The sequence below is a fragment of the Cryptomeria japonica genome, chromosome 2 (assembly GCF_030272615.1).
Source record: "Cryptomeria japonica chromosome 2, Sugi_1.0, whole genome shotgun sequence".
In the NCBI taxonomy this organism is placed as follows: Eukaryota; Viridiplantae; Streptophyta; class Pinopsida; order Cupressales; family Cupressaceae; genus Cryptomeria; species Cryptomeria japonica.
This window is the reverse complement of record NC_081406.1, coordinates 578620430-578634068: the sequence shown is the minus strand read 5'-3', so window position 1 is coordinate 578634068 and position 13639 is coordinate 578620430. Positions and strand designations below refer to the sequence as shown.

At 38.7% G+C, this 13639-nt stretch overlaps 1 protein-coding gene across 1 annotated transcript in view; it reads left to right on the top strand.

Annotated features, from left to right (window-relative positions):
• Positions 1-13639, top strand: part of LOC131051238 (uncharacterized zinc finger CCHC domain-containing protein At4g19190) — a 66022-nt gene that overhangs the window by 28811 nt on the left and 23572 nt on the right. The window contains exons 3-4 of the mRNA XM_057985659.2: positions 5867-6021; positions 6181-6303. Coding sequence (XP_057841642.2) covers positions 5867-6021; positions 6181-6303 — 278 coding nt within the window. The remainder of the gene's footprint in view (positions 1-5866; positions 6022-6180; positions 6304-13639) is intronic.

Sequence of the window (13639 nt, the reverse complement as noted above, 5' to 3'; positions counted from 1 at the left end):
ATTCTTGAGATTCGTGATGGATTAATAAGAATAGCTTGTGTAATTCATGAGATGGGTTGTATCATAATCCACTAATTAGAACTAATTTACAATGAGGATTTGCATTCATGATCTGGTGATTGACTCTGTTCCCTGGGGTATGCACTGGTATATTGAAGCCACTTGGAGTTTGTTTCAGAAACACACCAAAATGATTAAGTTCCATTTTTCTCTCTTGTTCTTTCTTTTTGGTCTAATTTATTTTAAAAGAGTTGCATCTCTGTAACAGTCAAAGGTTGTAGAGGGTGGATTTGAGTATGTACACCTAATATTCCCTCGTATTTTTTGGGGAAGATGCATATTTATTTGTTCTAGTAAAACATCAAAGCCAATGGGGTTAAGGTTGAATATGAGATTATTTGTAGAATCCTTACATGATTGAGAATCATCCACCATTTGTAAGCCTGCGTGCCATAACAATCTTATGGTTATAGTTTGGTGGAGCTTAAAGTGAAGGCGGCTAGTAAAGCCTTGTTGTGTTGTGTTTTCTTGTCTTCAAGTCTGTTTATAGGGCAAATTGCATGCTCGAGGTTCTTAGTTTCGTGACTTGGAATCATTTTTCTCCTTAGAACTGCAGGTAGCAAGGAAAATTGTCAACGGTGTGATTGATGCAATGTTATCAACATTAAAACATAATCACTAGGGTTTAAAAATTTAATCATGGTATCCGAGCAAAATGGGCAAAAGAATAAAATCATGTAGCTAGAAGGGATTTTAGGGCTTATTATTTGAAGAATTTGTAGGAGATTTAAAAAATTGCAGTTGTATGCAAAATTGGGGTGGGGGGGGGGGGATTTTTTGTGCGAATTCGCATCTTGGGGCATATGAAAAATGACAGTTTTTTAAAGAAAATTGTCAATTCTATTCTATTGAAATCACTTTGGATTTTATGTAGTTGTCGGACTTTTTAGTTTAAAAATCACGATGGAAAGAAAGGTGGAAAATTGTGGCACTAGGATTGAAGGAAAACTCACAACCAATTAATCCACCACGATATTTTTTTAGAGGTCTAAATCAGTGGCTAGTTTTTTGATTAACCATAACGGTTGGGTCTTTCATGCTCATGTCTTTTGCTATGTATAAAATTGATCTCACAACTAGAAGTTTGTGAAGTTTGCAGCTAGGATTTTGGGTGACAAACTTTAACATCCTTGTATAAGTGAAATTGGCAGACAGGGGATTGAAGGAGTAAAAAAGCTACAATTTTTGAACTAGTGGCTAAGGCACACAACAAACCAACAAATTTTTTTTAATCAACAATGGTCTAAAGGTGATTGCTAAGCAACTAGGAGTGTGAACTAGGGTTTAGTAGAAGAGATGGTTAGGTTTTTATTGTAGGTGTTTTTTGACACGAAATTTTCTAGTTTGTAGTTGTAGCAAGGGTTTGAAGATGAATTAGTGTTTACAGTATGTAACCTAGATTTTTTGAAATAGGAATGGTTTCGAACATCAAGGGTAAGGGAAAGGATGTGGAAGGATCCTTACAACCAACGAAGGACTTGTGTAAAATCAAGTGTTTTAGTAGTTATAGATTTGGTTGTTATGCATCACAATGTCTAGATAAGAAGAGGAACTGGGGAAACCAAGAGTAGGAGGAAGTAGCAATTTGTAGAGAAACTCAGATTAATGTGTTTGCTACCAAGTTTGAGGAGTTGTCAATAGTTTTGTCTTTCTACCAAGAAGATTCCAAGGAATGCTTGGTATGTGGATAGTGGGGCTTCTAGGCATATGATATCTACTCGAGAGTGTTTTCCCAATTTCAAGGATCATACGTTTGGAGTTTAGGTTGATTTTGGTGATGATGCCAAGTATCTAGCAGTAGGAGTCAGTGCAATTTCCTTTTGACTTCAGTCAGGTAACTCTTTGGAGTTTGATATTTTGTTTGTGCTTGATTTAATAATTCATCTGCTTTTAGTTTTGGTTATGGAGGATAAGGGCTATGCATTTGAAATTGTGGATCAACAAGCTCTTACCAACTTGAAAGGATCTAGCCTATATATAGCATAGGTCATATGAGTTAGAGAAGGCAATTTGTATAGAAAATAGGGTGAACTAGTTCTAGCAGCATTGATGAGTAACACTAGAGATTAAGATCCTTTCAGTTTCCAAGAAGTTTTATAATGTAGAGCAATAGGTTGGCAGGATGACATGGTGGGGTACACCTCTATCATGACAAATTATGTATGGGACATTGTGCCAAGGCCAGAAGGGAAGTCAATTCTGAGTTTTAGATGGCTCTACAAAATTAAGTATGTTTTATCAGGAGGATCATGACAAATTATGTATGGGACATTGTGCCAAGGCTAGAAGGGAAGTCAACTCTGAGTGTTAGGTGGCTCTACAAAATTAAGTATGTTCCATCAGGAGGAAGGAGTGGACCATGAAGAGACTTTTGCTCCATTTGCCAGATACACTTATGTCTTTAGTTTCAGTCATGGGCTAGAAAATACATCAGATGGATGCTTAGACAACTTTTGTTAATGGTCTTATCGAAGGTGTATGTAGAACAACCATAGGGCTTTGAGGCAAATGGGAAGGAATGCTAGTTTGGAGGCTCAAGAAATCCTTGTATGGACTCAAATAGGCACCCAAAGCATGGTGTTTTATGATAGATGAATATCTGCTAAGTATAGGCTTTGCAAAAGTGAAGCAGATAATCTATCTTACATATTTATTGGGTCCGATATTATGCTTATTTTGGTACTGTATGTAGATGACTTGTTCATTACAAGAGCGCAGTAACTTATTACAGAGTGCAAAGTGAGTTTATGTAGTGAGTTTGAGATGGACTTCAGTTGATGCATTACTTTTTGGGTTTAGAAGTTTAGTAGAAACTGGTAAAGATTTTCCTTGTAGGGTAAGTATTCAGTTGAGTTATCTTGGTTCAGTAGGAAGCAAACTTTTGTGGCACTTAGCTCAATAGAGATAGAGCATATGTCAATTAGTACTACTAGTTGTGAGGCCATCTGAATTCACAGGTTACTTTCAAGGTTATTTGATACAAAGTTCCCAGACTCAAACTCGGCTCGGACTTGGCAAGGCCGACTCGACTCGTGACTTGGCTATGACTTGGCAAAATAAAAAAACCCTTGAAATTTAGAGTTTTTTAACGATTTAAAACTTGTTTCATGCACCCATTTTTGAATAAAGCTTAAAGACACTATAAAATCATCAAATAGAAGCTAATTTGATCACATACATAAACATACGTCCATCACATGCGTAGAAATGCAAATTGTCGCTGAAGGAAATAGAAAACATAGATATATAGAGTTATAAATGTTGTCAAATGTATATAAAATCCATGACATCAAATGTTGCCAAACATATGTGTAACTGTAAACAAAACCAAGTCTATGGCTCAGGCTCTAGCTCATCCTTAGCCTTAGCCTCAGAGTAGTCTGTCTACCTCCTACAAAGGCGTCTAAGGTAGGTCCTGGATGACTGAGTAGCCATAGGCTTTGCCTGTGAGGTGCCACAATGATCAACATCAGTTGTGCCTGTGCCGGATCGTGCTCTATCCTCCTCCTTTGCCATAGCCACAACCTCAGCCTCGCTGTCTACCATGGCTGACATGCCGCGGCGCGAGTCATGGAGCTCGGACTCAGCGAGTCAGGCGAGTTATGAGCAAAACTCACCGAGTCTGAGTCACGAGTTGTCAAAACTCGCTGAGCTTGGCTCGACTTGCCAACTCGGCAAACTTGCTGTTGATATGTGGCGACTGATCAACAAAGTACTGTACACTCAGCACGTATTCATATTTTTTTTTTTGCCGTTTTTGTTGTTGATGAAAACGGACATTGTAATAAAACCCTAAAAAGGCCGACTTTGTTTGTTGCCCTAAAAATGCATGTTATAAGCGGTTGGGATGCTCAAGGCATTAGAGGTTGATGTACTATTTTTGCTGGATAATAAGAAAGATTGGACGGCTGTATATGGTGGACGTAACCCATTCTGGGTGAACCACGTTAAATCCCTGTGTTATATGTGTCCTGTTTTATTTCTTCATCTTTTGTATTTAAATTTGCATCTAATTGTTAGTTCATATTTGCTTTGGATTTGCTTGAAACCCTAACACTCGCCTGACTCATGGTGAGTTTTGATACTCTGATTTGATAAGAGTTGGATCCCATAGTCGTTTACTGTGATAACTAGAGTTGTGTCAAACTCTTGAAGAATCCAGTGTTTCATGACATATCCAAGCACATAGAGATCAGATATTACTTCATTCGAGAAAGAATTTAGAAGGAAGCAATGAAGCTCCAGTACATTTACACAGATTAGCAGGTGTTGATACTCTGACCAAGCCCTTATCTAAAGGGAAGTTTGAAGTCGTCAGAGACAAACTTGAATTGGTGTACACTGTAGAATTCCTTACTTGCAAAGAGTGAGTCTTGAAAATTTTAGCTTGGAAAGGAACTTTGATATAGGTTCATTGTGAATGTGTGGAAAGAGTTCAAGTAGTTTTAGTTATTCTATTCTATATTTCACTTTTAAGGATTAAAGGGAAAGTCTTTTATTTTAGTTTAATTAAGTCTGATAAAGTTTAGATGAGCACTAGTGATTTAGACTAATCCATCTCATCCTCATAAGTGATAAGGATGATTTTTGTAAGTAAAGATAAGAGCGAGATAGAAGATTAATTTTCAGAATATCTTTTAAAGAAATGAAAGAAAAAGTTTTTCTAAGGACTGAAACTGAAAAAACTGATTGTAACATACCGGAACAACATAGTACATGTTGATTTCTGTACATCTGTAAGATGTGTAGTTGTGGAGGTTTCCTTGTAAGTTTTTCAAAGGAATGAAGAACTGATTTGAAGGTGTAATTATTTGTGTATGCTTCTGCATTTTGAAGTTTTCATTATCACGTGATTTATATAATGTTATTTAACATTAGGACATAATCACCAGGGATTAGAAATTTTATCACAATGAAATATCTATTAGTCTTCAAGAATAAAAAATGACAGATTGGAGGCAAAAAAATTGTTTTTACTTATATTTGTGAAATGAAGGCAAAAATGATTGAATTTAGGCAGATGAAGTGCATGGCATCCATTTTAGGGAAAACTTAGGGCAGTTAAATTTTTTTATTAAAAATTAAAAATGATATTAGCTGATTTTAGGGTTGGCAACCTGTGGGTTTGGTCTAGGTTCACCTTGGTCAAACCCCAAGCCATCACAGCCCAGAATTGGGACCTGAACCATACTAGTGCAATTCATCAAGCAAAAGTGAAGGACACAGTTACATATAAATACATGAGAATGATCTTAATTTTGGCATCATATGCCCTTGCAAACTTGAAGACAGTTAACCAAAGATCATGAAGCCTTCATGAAATGATCCGATATAAATTCTATATTCAGACACTGCTAACAATGTCATTCTATAGTGGTCATGCAGTTTTCTTTTGGCAAAGCCTCTCGTATTTTTAATAATAGATATTTTATTTAGTCTTAGTTTTTCTAATCTCCTTTAGCCTATTCATATAAAGTATACCACCCAAATACATTGATTTATATTTGCTGAATAGAGTGGAGCCTTTGATAGAAAAAAGGTATTCTTTCCAAGACCAAATTTTGTTTCACTGATCTGTATTTTCATATTTTTTCTTATTTGAGTGTCATGGCTGCTTGAATTGTTAGGTGATTAAATATTTCTTTTTTCCTTTTCCTATTGCATGCTTGTTTTGACTTGCATACAAATCTGCATCTATGGCATATGTGCTTCAACTTATTTTTAAATTTTTATTTTATGTAGTTGTCTTTTTCCTTTTACTAGTTTATTTTCTTTTCTATGCAAACATAAATTCAGCTGACTGCAGGTAGAAGTTATGAAAGCTGTGAGCTTTATGTATATGCGCCCCCCTGGCTATAACGCAGAAAGTGCAAAAGCTGCAGAGATTGCAGATGAGAGGAAGAAGCTTGGTGTGAACAATGATCAGGAAGATTCTATTCCTAGTGCTTCAGGTGGTGGAGGGTAGGATTCTGCTATGAATTATGTGATCAGCCATTGATAATAAGATTATATTAGCGATTTTCCTGTTGAAGTTTATAGTTCCTCTTCTACCTATACATTTTGTCTATTATTTATTATTTTTTGTTTCTGATAATTTCAAATTTCTAACTTGCTATGCAGGAAAGGACATATAGTTGCTAAGGATGGACTGACCGAAGAAAAGAGGAAGTCACAGCCAAAGGATATATTTGGTAGGCCTTTGCCCACTGAGGAGGAATTTGAAGTATTAAAGAATGCACCTAGGTAAGCTTAACTTTCACTCTGCAAGATCAGAATTTTTTACCTTTCTTGCCTGTAAAGAGAAATTGCTTGTACCTTCATTTTGGATGGAAATTTGGAAAGAATATCATTTGGTGAGCTATTCAGCTTTCTTATTAACAAGAAAATTTTATTAGATTTTTAATTTGTAGCTTTTAAGTTTTAACCTATGTACGTTTTCAGTCATCTGAAGATGATTTGAAGTTCCATTAGTTTTCACTAAAATAATGACATTTTCTGTCATTTATGTCAGTAATAATTACAATGCAAGTGACCCACTGTTGACGTGTATTTTGTACACAATCATACACAGAATAAAATACCGACAGGCATCTTATCCTCTCTTGAGAAAATAGTCTCTAACTGCTGAAGATCTGCAAAAAGGATCAGTTAGATGGACTCCAAGGTTCTTTTAGTGGGGTCTCCACGTGTGGACAAGCTTTTTAGTGGTATGATGTGATTTGCTGTTTCCTTCAAGGCTTCTTACGGATTCAAAAGTTCGAAGGTTTTACTAATCTAAAAGGAACTTTCAAAAAAAATGGAAAAAAGGACAGGGTTTAAGGAAGTCTAATCTAGCCCTATGAACGACTTAGCATGAATGAGATTTGGCAAGACTCAACCAATTTCAATTTTGCCATAAGATAACAACTCAATTGAAATTAGTGCGATCTTCTAAGGTAATAATGGTGTTCAATGCATCAAAGACCAAGGACACTACTACGCAAGTACATATCCTAGATGCGAAAATGCTTGAAGGTTAAGGACTCAAAGTGTTTTCCAGTCGACCACGCAAGGCGTTCCTACAATCAGCAAGAAGCTAGTGGTTTGGATTGCGAATCCTACCAAATATCAAATCTCACACTTAGTCTTTCAAATTAACAAACTACTTTGATTGAGCGTGATTCAAGTACATCCAACAACCATGAAGATAACTCAAGAAACTTGCAACAAAACACCATAACTTCAATATTTTATTGATTTCCAAGTCATCATATACAACAATTGCTTGAATTTCTCTCTTCAAGACTCAATCTTGCTACAAAATAAAAATTGCTTACAATTCTAATCTCTCTATCTCACTCTTAACTCTATTCTCTATTAACTGATTATTACAAATGAAATGAAAAATGGGGGTATAAATAGCATCCCCAATTACAATGAAAGGTCCAGATTGAAAGTAAATCAACGGACAAGAGCATGACACCTAAACCCTAATTAGGGTTTGTTACAAATGACCTCCTTTTTATTGAACAACATTAAATACATAGCCAAATATTAAATTTGGCACAAAAATCTAGGAGGTATCAACCAATGAGAAATAAGATGTCATGTCATCTGTAACAACCTTTCATCTAGAATCTTATTCCCTTTCCAATTTTCCTTCTTAGCATATGCAATGAATTTTGTCACGATTCCTTCGATTTCTGTGATTGGAATCTCGGGAAGATTCTTGATACTCTCTTCTAAGTGGATAACCTGATCAAATGCATCTAGAAGAGCTGCGTCCCAAGTAGGTTCAAGTTCCTTTGTTCTATCAATCAGGAGCATGGTGGCATACATCTGATCATACTGCTCATCTGTAACATCTGCGTCCTTGCGAAAGATGATCGTGATTCTATCCTCAAACTCTTGTAAATCCACATCTGTCTCGACCTCGATCCTTCTGCCAAGAATGGTACGAAGTACCTCAAATACTCTGTCCTGGATCGGATTGATCACCTCCTCAACTTGACCACATCTAACACTGATGTCCTCAAAGAGAACACTCTTTATATGGAGTAAGGTTGACCACTGAAACAAACTGTGAGAATCACCTTCCAAGATCCTCTCTTGTGCTAAAATTCTTCTGGATGTGTGTCTTATAACTTTCAAGACAGGAATGACAATGTCCTTGGTATGGGCAAATGCAGCTACTGTTGCCATCAATCTGTGGATTATCTCAAGGACTTGGATAGCCTGATGGGTGATCTTCGACATCCTTGTAACAAACTCAATGGCCACCGTGTGAGATCTATCCATCCAATTACATGTACGCTGGACCATATTCCTGAATCTTTCTGCTTCATTGATTGATTGAAGGGGCAATGCCTGCAATGGTGATCTAACTGGATCCTGACGTCCCAAAGGTTCATTGATGTGACTGAAATACGTCCTCCATGCACCGACCTCTCTCTCAAGCTTTCTATTCTTTTCTACTTCTTCTCTAAACTTATCCTTCAGTGCCTCAAATGTGTCGGTGGCATCATCTAGAGTCTGCTCTGCTGTGGATGGTCCTAACTCAATAGTCTGTATATGATAGTCCTCTGCTAGGATCTCACCCTCATATTTGTCTGCCGCCGGTGTAGCTATCTGCAGTTTTCTAGATCCAGTCTCATCTCGAATCATCTTGGACATCTTTGTAGCCTTCTTCTTCTCTGTTGTCATATGTGAGCGTCCAACAAGGCTCTCTAGATCGATTGCACTGTCCTCGTCCTCAATTACGATCACCTTAGTCAATCTTTCCTTCAACCAATCTGGGATATTTGATCTTGTCTCTTGAACTTGAATTTCTTTGTGTACTACTTCTTCTTGTCTGGGAGGAGATGTTACTTCATTATCATTATCTAAATCATAGTCTTGGAGAGATCCATCGGATGAAACATGCTGTGCCTGTTCCTCTTCCTGTCTATCATTCTGTACCATTGATTCCATGGATTCTTCCACTCGAACTGTTCTATCTTCTGGCCTGGAAGAAGTACCTGGTGTTTGATCTTTGTTAGCACCTTGCTTTTTCTTGGAAGGCTCTTTCTTTTCTGATCTTTCCTTTCTCTTTGAACCTCTCGGATGGAGATTGCCCTCACTGGCACATCGAAGGTTACCTTCACCTGAATTCCTAGGATTGGGATTGCCTTCACTCACACTGGCTCCACCTTCGGCTGGCTTTTCTTCCAAAGTAAAAGACATAGCTATGCCTTGTTCTCTCAACTTCTGGTGCTGAACGTCTACCCATCTGCGAGTACAAGACAAGACTGGTGCCATCAAATCATCTAAATCCACGGCCTCGGGCTCATTCCAATTCAAACTTATTGTTTTGCTCTCCCTATCATATGAAGATTGGATGTGCCTGCCGTTGTCCTGAGCTTGGTCGGCTACTCTGTAAATCTTACATTTCCTAATAAAATCCAAAGGCAATCTAGAATGTATCTTGCGTTTCACTTCAAGATCATCTAGGAGATTCATCATAAAATCTTCAATTTGGTACTCATGTCTAAATCTTCTACCGACTGTCTCCTCTAAATGTCCATGAGGATCAAAACTATTCCTCCAAGCAAAAGATGAAAAAGGATACAAGGCTAACTCCCTCTCTGCGTCATCCATGGCTGAGACATTGGGACATACCTCAACTGAATTACCCAAAATAATAGGTACCTGAACTCCATTCTGATGTCTGTGTCTGAATGCCTTCACATATGCTGCCAACTGCCTTGTTACTTCAAGTAACACAATTCTGTCTGTCGGGTATCTCGGCAACATGTATGGGGGTAAAGGACATCCATACACTCTAATGTAAGTGAACTTGGGAAATTGAATGAACCAAGCACCGTACCTCTTGATTAACTCCTGGGCATCCTGAGATAATCTGTTGTGAATCCCTCCTTGCAACGTCCTGGTGATGCTCATCGTGAAAGTATCATTGATTAACTTGTAGTTCTTCCCTGGTGGATGATGCAAGTAGGTATAGGATTCACAAACTCTGACCTCGCCGGGTCCTCTTCCAATCACTCCTCTATGAGGTAGTCCTGCGTACTCAACGCTCCTGATTAAGGCATAGATGACGTATGAACTCATGTGGAAGGACTTAGTAGCCCTGAGTCTTCTCAACTGTACGTCTAAGCAATGGCTAATTATTCTAGCCCAATGTATTGTACCCTTTCCTTGAACAATCACCTGGATGAAATAAAACATCCATTTCTCAAAATAGAAGGCATGAGGTGCTCCTGTAACTCTGTTGAGCATGGTAATCAAATCTCTGTACTCCTCTTGGAAATCAATCCGGTGTGGTGTGTTCGGTACTTTGCTCAGACGGGGACGACTCTTGAGTAGCCAGTTCTTGTTGATTATGCTTAAGCAAGCATCTGGATCATCATCGTACACTGATCTGGCTCCTTCAATGCTCTTGTATATCATGTCCCTGTGCTCTGGAAGATGGAAGGCTTCACTTATGGCCTCCTCTGAAAGGTACGCCAAAGTGTTTCCCTCATTGGACACAATTGTCCTGGACTGTGGATTGTAATGACGGGCACACTCGATCATCAACTCGTGGCACTGAATAGCTGGAGGAAAACCGGCCGCCTTGATGATGCCACTTTCTATTATTCTCCGGGCGACAGGTGATGGCTTGCCGATGTAAGGGACCTCTCGGAACTTCTTCGTGCTAAAGTTTCCCAAATTTGTATCTCCAATGTTGCTCCACTTGGACACGATCTTGGTCTCCACTTCTTCTGTCTTCTGATCTTCTTTCATGAGAGCCGAGCGACTGGTGGATGCTCCCGCCTTTGGGGTCGCCATACCTACACAACATTTCATTATAAGAAATAGATTTTGCAATAAATAACGTAGATAAGAGAGATAGATTTTAGGAAACCTCATGATAAGTCCCTAGAGTTATCATTTCCTAAAATACAACGATTGAGCTAAGAGATTTAAAATTCAAAATTTGAAATATGACGATGAATGAATAAAACAATAATAATAAAATCGCCATACCTCAATAGAGAGCTAACTCTAGAATGCAAAAACAAAATTTGCCTAGGCAAAATTGAGGTATAAAGATAATCTTCAATATGATCCCCTCAAATTTGATTTCGCCACCTCTGGAGAGAATGTGATCTTCAATTTTGCACAAATAAATCACCAAGTCCTTAGCAAATTCGCCTTAGGCGTGGTCTTGGATGGATCTTCAAATTCGCTCTTGGTGTGGTCTTCAAATTCGCACCTCTTCAAACACACTTCGCACGCCTCACACCACCTTGGGAATGTCTACGCCACCTTTGGATTTGAAATCGCACCACCTTTGGAATGTCTAAGCGCGCCACCCTTGGTCTTCAATGCAATTCGCACCACCTTTGGAGTGTCTTCGCCACCTTGGATAAATGAAACTCGCACTATATTCGCCTCTTGTCAACTCGCATGAAGGAAGGTAAAATAATGGTGTAGAAAATGATAATTCTACCCCCCTTATATAGCGCTTGCATCCTTTACCCCTTAGGCCGACTTAATAAAAATAAAACCATTTTTTAAATGATTTGCAATGACATAACAAGGCCGACCTCCATATATGGGCGCTCAAATCGATTTTTTTTTATTAAATAATTAATTAATTACTAATGCCTTGCGTTTTTAAATTGCAAATTTCGATTTTTAAATAAGGCAAAAATAATTAATAAATGTTAACGCCATATTAAATGCCAATAAAAAATGGATTTTCAATTTTTAAATTGATTTAGCATTTAAAGTAAATTCGAATTGTTTAATTTGGCACCAAAACTGGAAAATAAAGGGACGTACCTCATCGCTCTGGTCCCTTGGAGAGGGACAGGAGCGATCCATGATTTTAGTCTAGATTCTTGTTCAACTCCTTCATTTCCACGTCCCAAATCGATCATCTGGTGGTCCTTCGAACTTGGATTTCTTTTCTTGTGCGAGCAAATGCATCCTATGACCATTATCGCCCTGGTCCCTTGGAGAGGGACAGGAGCGATCTCCATGTCTTCATGTTCATCTTGTATCTTTGACCTTCGTACCTCCATTGTAAGGCGAACAATATCATTGCTTATGTCCTTTGCGCTTATTCCATTTGTCTTCATCATATGTTTGGACGAATTAAAGGGACCATCGCCCTTGTCCCTTGGAGAGGGACAGGAGCGATCCATTATTTCTCCTTGATCTTGGCGACTTTTAAACTTCGATCCTCTTTGCAATGTCCTCCAAATGTCGTCCTTCGCACTTCCTAACCTCGCCTCGCCTTGATCTTTGAAGGAACGGGAGTGTTTTAATAGTATCGCCCTGGTCCTTGTCCAAAGGACAGGAGCGATGGGAGACTTTTACCTCGATTAGCAATGTTTGGACGTTTAAAACTCTTGCAAATTATCTTCAAACGATGTCCTGGAGCATATGTAACCTTGTGTATTTTTGTCTTTACGTAAATCTTGCATGGATTAATCTAATATATCAATATCGCTCTAGTCCCTTCCTGAGGGACAGGAGCGAAGTTCATCATAATATGCTCGTCCTTGTTTGTACCAACTCGCAATTATCTTCATTGCGTGGAATGATGTCCTTTCGACCCTCTTGGTAACTTGAAACTTGTTTGCCTTTTGAAATTTATGCCATTATGTAGATATCGCTCTGGTCCCTTGGAGAGGGACAGGAGCGATCTAGGTCTTTAGAGTGCAAATCCTTCCATGTGATGACCTTTGCAACGTTGCGCTTGATGGAAATGCCTTGAAATGTCCTCGCCACCCTTCGTCCTGACTTGGATCGGCCTTGAACCTTGGAGGGACGACCTTGAACTCTGGAGGGACGCATCATCACCATTGTATCGCCCTGGTCCCTTGGAGAGGGACAGGAGCGATCCTTCCCTTGTGGCTTTCATCTCACTTTGCCATGCGCTAAGTTTATATTCAACGGATTCGTCCTTCTTTACTCTATCCGCCCATGCCTTGACATCATTTGTAACTTTGCAAGAAAAGCAATTATATCAAAAATCGCCCTGGTCCCTTGGAGAGGGACAGGAGCGAACTAGGCATTTAATGCTGGTATGGACGTCCCAAAAATTTTCAATTTATATTCAATGTGCTCATCTCATGTTTTCCCTTGTTTTTGAACGTAAACTTGCCTTGACCCTTGTCTGGATTTTGCAAAATGAAGGAAATCGCTCTGGTCCCTGGGAGAGGGACGAGAGCTACAAGGTACCTCGCCCTGGTCCCTTGGAGAGGGACAGGAGCGATTTAGTCAATATAGGTCATTTTCCTTCGTTTTCTGCATCTCAAATTATATTCATTTGGCAAAGTATCTTCCTTCGGACGTCCTCAAATCATTAAGTTTTCAAAATCTTGCAAGGACAAGGCGAAATTTGAATTGTAGCTCCGGTCCTTCACTGAGGGACAGGGGCGATTTTCTTCCTGGAGACATTTCTGTGCTCATAAAAATCTTCAATTTATATTCAATGGAAAGATCTCGTCGTTCTCTATTACTTCAAACGTAAAATTTGTCTGGACTCTGCAAGGACGATGAGATATTTGAAAATGAGCTCCCGTCCTTCACTGAGGGACAGGAGCGA